The 6,695-nt window shown below is 41.5% G+C and overlaps 1 protein-coding gene across 4 annotated transcripts in view; it reads left to right on the top strand.

The window, feature by feature from the left end:
• The first annotated feature begins 49 nt into the window (after window positions 1–49).
• Window positions 50–6,695, top strand: part of EXOC5 (exocyst complex component 5) — a 41,442-nt gene continuing 34,796 nt past the window's right edge. For all 4 annotated transcript variants that reach the window (XM_036308359.1, XM_036308350.1, XM_036308368.1 and 1 more), the window contains exon 1: window positions 50–188. In XM_036308359.1, the coding sequence (XP_036164252.1) occupies window positions 162–188 (27 nt within the window). In that variant the 5' untranslated portion in view covers window positions 50–161. The remainder of the gene's footprint in view (window positions 189–6,695) is intronic.

The raw sequence follows: 6,695 nt of genomic DNA, 5'->3' as shown, positions 1-6,695 counted from the left end.
GCTCTCCCGCCCTTCTTGGGCTCGGAGGGGAGCTGGGGAGCCCGTGGCGGCCGGGAGCCGGAGCTGGCGAGCGGAGCGGGAACCTGTGCGCGGCGCCGCTGAGGCGCAGCATGTGAGCGGAGACGGCGTCCAGCACGAGGCGAGCCTCCCAGCCGGCCGGGATGGCTACGACGGCCGAGCTCTTCGAGGTGGGTCCCGGCGGGTCTTCGGGGAGTGGCAGGCCCGGGGTTCAGGCAGCGAGGTGGGCGGACTGAGGAGCGGGTGTCCGTCCGCGGCCCGCGGCAGCCCTCGGAAGAAAGGTGCACAGCGGAGGGGTGGGGTGACGGCTCCGGTGTCCGCGCAGGCGGAGCATGAAATGGGGGCGGGTGGGGGTTCGGGTGGGGTGGCGGGCGGGGAGGGGAGCCTGGAGTCCTGATGCGGGAGAGAGGAAGCCTGGGAGGCCGGGGCGTGGGGAGACGAATGCGGGAGGGGTGAGCGGTGGGGAGGGCTGGCTCGGGCGCGGAGAGTGGAGTCCGGAGCCCCAGGCTGAGCCGGCCTGTCGCGTCGCTGGGCCCCTCGTGTGATTTTCTCGGGGCCGCCGGCGATCGGAACGCCTCGGGGCTGCCCCTGGTGTGTGATCACCCCGTTAGTGACCGGAAGCGGCGCTCCCCTGCCAGCCCGTTCACCCTTACACTGGACAAGGCCGGCCGACGTATTGTTTTAGGATAATAAAGGCCCGTTTGGTCCGCTGGACGGAAGGGGGGCAGAACTAAAAGGAACATTTGTGTGCCCGCCTTCCCGCGGAGACGGCGAGCTCTCCGAGGGGTTCCCTGGCAGTTTCCAGGCTCCAGGACGTAAAGTGTAATTTCGGGAAATCCAGTGTGAGAAGCTGCGCGGTGTGAGATCACAGGATGGGAAAGTTCTGATGGGACCACAAAACAATGACACGTGAAAAGAACGGATCTCCTTTTGTGAAAGAAATGAAAACAGAGATATGAAGAAAGAGGAAGGAAAGACCCCTGTTGTGTGTGCTGGAGTTTCATGTTGAGAAACAAAGGAAGTAATAAGTGAGAAGACTGCAGTCGGCAATAGAGAATTTCTGTCTGAGTGACAGTTGGATCCTTTTTCTGCTTACGATTCAGCAGGTTTTTTGGTGTATTTTTTGTGTTTGTTTTTGGCTTAAAGTGTAAATGCCGCAGTGTTTATAACTAGGAACTTTTCACATTTGTTACTGTCCCAGTATTTCGGGTTTCTGTCAGCTTTTGGATAGATAATGCTTTTGAGAGGAATAAGGTGCCATTGTTATAATAAATTGTAATGAAATAAGGTGTGAGTGAAGGATTTATAGTTACAAGGAAGAATTTGGAAATGCTAATTGCATTCCTTCAGATTTAAGTGATGAGAGAGAGATCACATTAACTACTCCAATTTTATCTGTTTATCGATTGACACGGGCAGGGAGATATTCTTTTTACTACAAGCTTTTACTGTATGTTGTTGGGAAAGGTACTAAAGGAGTTCTGTAGTTCCTTGTTTTATTTCTTTACATCTTATAAAGGTAGAAAACTATGTATGAAGTTGAGATCTTTAATTTACTTAATAAAATACTGGACTCGCTAGCTTTTAATAGAAAAGTTATTTTGTCATACAGTTCATAAGGCATTAGTCTTTGAGTGAATGAATATTGCTTAACGTTCCTAATTATGTCTCTTTTTTCTTTAAACGTTTGACCATGAGTTCATATAACTTACTTGAAGTGTATTTGATTTCTACTCCCATTGGTGGGAAGGGGAGGAAGTAGAAAAATACATATTTTGCTTTCTAGGGTCCACCATTTAGTAAAGTAGTTAAACCAAATTAGGGTTTAACTTCACTCAGTGACTCCAGTTATGTGACAGCTGGTAATATTTACTTACTGATAGAGCAGCGATTTTCAACCAGCGTGCCTCTGGCTGCAGTAACTTAAAAAAATATATTTTTATTGATTTCAGAGAGAAAGGGAGAGGGAGAGAGAGATAGAATCATCAGTGATTGGCTGCCTCCTGCACGCCCCCCACTGGTTATCTAGCCCACAACCCTGCCATGTGGGAATCCTGGTTCATAGGTTGATATGCTCAACCACTGAGCCACAACAGTCAGGCTGCTGCAAGAATTTTTAAAATAAGCAATACTTGACTAGTCAGGGGCACTGACCTCTTTTCCCAGGCTTAGATTGTCAAATAAAAAAATGACAACAACCAACACAATAGCTATCCACTGTGAATGAATCAAAATTATACCTGTTTTTCTGTTAGATCAGTAAAAAATATAACAATTTTTTGTTTTCCACAGAATTTTAGTAATTACTTTATGTGTGCTGTGAGATGGAAAAGGTTGAAAACCACTGCTGATAGAGACAGACTAGTTCTGTGGCCAGAGGGTTCATAGAGCAATCTTAAACATGCTTATGGATCTTAACTCATGTGAATTTCTTTTTCCTGACCATATGTAGCTTGTTGTATCATCAATATGAAAAGCATTATTACATTAATAGTTACAATGAAATTTTAATAGTATGATTAAGAAAAATATTTACCTTTTCAGCCCTACAACGGGCTCTACTCTTGAATAAGTTCTCATCCCTAAGTGAAAATTGGTCTCTTAGCTTTAGAGGGAGGAGAGGGATTTAAAAAAAAACCATACAAACCTTAGTCATTGCTGTTATTTCCTGTTCCTACTTCCATAGGCTCTAGGTTGTAGGACAAGTCAGGGAATGTTTTTTTCTCTTCCCTTTCTTAGTCACAGCCGGGGAACTGTGAGAAGCAGAGGTCAGGACATAGTCAAGGATATTTTGTTTTTATGCATCCTGGTTTTAGGATGTAGTCAAGGATATTTTGTTTTTATGCATCCTGGTTTTAATGCACTATTAAGTTGAATTTTGCATTCATTTTTCCATGTTGAAAGAGGTCAAATCAATGCAAAATTATGCTTTGAATTCATGAAATTCCATGTGTTAATTATACTTCTTTTAAAATATTATTGATCCCATGAGACTGCTTTTTTTTAATTATTTATTTATTTTTTTTACAAAAACACCTTCACACAACAAAATCAACTATAGAATATTTCCTTGGTTGACAGAAATGATTAGTAATAGATTATTCAGTTATTTTAATAGTGAGTATCCTGGAAATACTATTTCCTTCTTAGTTTCAGCCCTTGTTGACAACTCTTTCTAAAAGGATCTATGTGTTTGTTTCTAAATGATCACCTCAGGATGGACATTCTGACTAGGAATTCCTATGTGGTTTGGAGTAATTATTCCTCCACATATAAAGAAGTAGCTGGGGTAGTAAGTTCTGTTGTTGCAAATATTCTTCCCTTACTTACTACTGAGGATATTATACTCCCTTCTCACTTGCTATTTTTTTCTCTTGTTATTCTGGAGTCTTCTCTTTGGGCAAGTTATCTTAATGGGAGAGTTTTTTGTTAACGAGGGTCAATTACCCATTTATTTAACAAATATTTACTGAGGATCTATTAAGTTCAAGATAAGGTGCCAAGAGTAATGAAGCTGCATGCCATAGAAATATTAATCTTACTCAATGCACTGTAAAAAAACCACACAAAAAACCCCACCCAAATGGTTCACAGGCCAAATAGGGTTTGGAAATGGGCATACTTTGTTTTGTTAGAGATGTACAATATACCTTAGTATGTTAGAAATTCTGAGATGTTCATTTTTAAGCTTTTTTGACCATGAAACATTTATTTTGTAGTGTTTATTAATTTTGTGAATTCCATGTACATACTTTGGAAAATGTTGAATTCTATATAGAACCTGCCCTTATTGTTAAGTAGAGGGAGGGGAAAAATAGATACATAACTACACTAGAGGCCTGATGCATGAAATTCCTGCAAGGGCCTTGGCCCCTGCTGCAGTGGCGGCCGCCCACTACAGCTTTGTCTCGAAGGACAGACATCCAGAAGGACGTGTGGTCTAATCAGCATATTACACTTTTATTATTATAGATACTCTTGAAATAAAGTTATAAATGGTGTCAGGCCTAGATAAAGTGATATAGGAGTTGAGAGGGTGGGAAAATGACCTCTAGAATGTGAAAGGATTAGGAGGTGTCATTTGAATGATATATAGAGGATAAGTTTTGAATTTGTGGAACTGGGTGGAGGAATTTTCTAATAAAGTAGACAGTAAAATCCAAGCCATAAAGGGAGGTAAGTGTAGACCCTGGGGACAGGGGAAGAGTTCATTTTGGCTGGAGTGTAACATGCATGAAGAAGAGGAACGACATGCAAGGAAAATTGGGGGTTAATTGCATGATTAAGGAATTAGTTGTTGTTTTTTCTTTATTGTAAATGTTGATGCCTTGGTAATAGTATTTGAGATCATGTAATTTGACTGTGGTGACAATGGCTCTTTGACTTCCGGGTTGGAATTTGAATAGCCAAGAACACAATTTTTACGCACAAATTTATGTCTCTTAGATTTTCAAACTAAGTAACTTAAACATATTTATGGAAAGATCTCTTGTTAATGTGATAAATATATATTGATGAATGTGAGATATACAAGTAAGGACCACTCCTTTACCTTTAAGGTGCTGAAATGCTGCTTGTTTCAGCCATATTAGCTGTTAAATAAATGTTTAAAGGTTTTAAGAGGTGTTGCCAGGAGCTGAGTACAGAGACAAAAATATGTATTTCTTATATCACATCATCACAAGGAGATATTCGTTAAGAAACAATACAGTGCAGTGGGAGTACAGAATCTTTTCCTTGGATAATTAGGAGAGGTTTCATATAGTAATCACATAAATTGCATATTGATAGATGAGTGGAAACTTTTTGGAAATGGGCATTCCAAGGCAGAGGTGGAAGATGACTACAACTTGTAAGGTGAGGTGTATTCAGAGTACTGAGGAGAGATAGAATCTGTATTTGCATGTTTTAGGTGTGGAAGTGGTGGCTCACAACAAGGCATTGAGATCTCAGGGGCCATTGGGGGGAACTTTGAGAAGGCTTTATAAAGTCCATGCTTAAGGGAGTTGACATGCCTTTTTTGGGAGAGAGGGGGAGTGGAGAGACAGATATGGGTGGTTGTAACACATTGTACTGGGTCTGTTTTGGTAAAGATGTTCTGAGAAAATATAAAAGTTTAGTTGGGTATCTCAGAAACAATGTTAAAGATTCATGTTCCTGTTCAAGGGCTTGATGTCTTAATTTTTAACAGGAATTACTACAAATCCCATGTTTTTCTTAAATTTGGTAGCATATGTAAGGAGTATGAAATCAGTTTAATAGAGCAATCAATAACCAATTACTTAAAGTTGAATTTAATATGATAGTATCTTAGCCTGTGGTTGTATACTTCAGTTTTTGTTTTGGCAATTTTTGCTTTTAATTGCTACTATAGTAAAATAGAAGGTGAAGATATACCTTCATTTGGTTTATGAAATTCTAAGAGATTTTTCTTTTACCAATCCTCTTGGGAAGACTTGGTCATTTGGAGGTCTTAGAATTTGTTAATTTGTCGTTTTCTCATTGTAAATGCCTTTGTAGCAAGGTTGAGTATAAGAAAGCAAGTTATTGAGATTCATTTAGTTTTATAAGCAGGAAGATTTATTTTTGTTTCGTTTTTTGCTTTTTTGTAACTTCAATTACATTAAGCTCAGTAGCTGATTTATCTTAAACTTTTGTGGTAATGTGATTGCCTCTGAAGATAAAACCTGTGCGTTGTTCCCAGGACACTGTTCTCTCCTAATTTTTCCTCTTCCTGCACTGTTCCCTCCTTTGTTTTTTGTTTGTTGATCTTTTCCCTCTTTCTCCAAATGTTATCATGTTTCTCTTCATTCTGATCTCATCCAATTCAGAGGTTTTAAATAATACCTTTAAAATTATATCTAGCTTCAGTTTCGTCCCTGTAACACAAACTTATTTTTCTGACTTGTATATCTAACTAGAGGCCTGGTGCACAAAATTCGTGCACTCACGGGCGTTCCGGGGTCCCTCAGCTGGGCCTGCGCCCTCTCACAGTTTGGGAGCCCTTGGGGGATGTCCAACTGACGGCTTAGGCCCGCTCCCCACTGATGCCTAAGCCATCAGTCAGACATCCTTTTAGCACTGCCGCAGAGGCAGGAGAGGCTCCTGCCACCACTGCTGTGCTCACCAGCCATGAGCCCGGCTTCTGGATGAGTTGGTGCTCCCTCTGTGAGAGCGCACTGACCACCAGGTGGAAGCTCCTGCATTGAGCGTCTGCCCCCTGGTGGTCAGTGCATGTCATAGTGACCGGTTGTTCCACTATTTGGTCGATTTGCATATTAGCCTTTATTATATAGGTTTGTCTCTGTACTGGTGCTCCAGCTTTGTCTTCAGTAGGCTGTTCCAGTGTTTTGTAAGACTGGCAGCTACTTGGTTGTGTGGTTTATAATGTGATCAGTGGATCCTATAGTCACCTCCTTTGCTGTAAAATGGATCCCTTGGTCTGATGTGATATGCAGGATCTCATGCCAGGGGAACAAACACTCCCTCTGTGAGAGACAAACCCAACTAGGAATGTTTTCAATTTTGGCAGAATGAATTACTTTTCCATAATGGAAAGGGTACAATGTAGTCAACTTGCCACCATGTGGCTGATTAGTCTACTTGTAGGATGGGGCTGTTTTAGGGCTTAGAGTTGGTCTCTGTCACTGTTAGGTTAGCTCTCTGGCTTTGATAGT

Source organism: Myotis myotis, unplaced genomic scaffold, assembly GCF_014108235.1.
Source record: "Myotis myotis isolate mMyoMyo1 unplaced genomic scaffold, mMyoMyo1.p scaffold_m19_p_1, whole genome shotgun sequence".
In the NCBI taxonomy this organism is placed as follows: domain Eukaryota; kingdom Metazoa; phylum Chordata; class Mammalia; order Chiroptera; family Vespertilionidae; genus Myotis; species Myotis myotis.
Note: the sequence above shows the minus strand (reverse complement) of the source record. Positions and strands in the feature narration are given on the sequence as shown.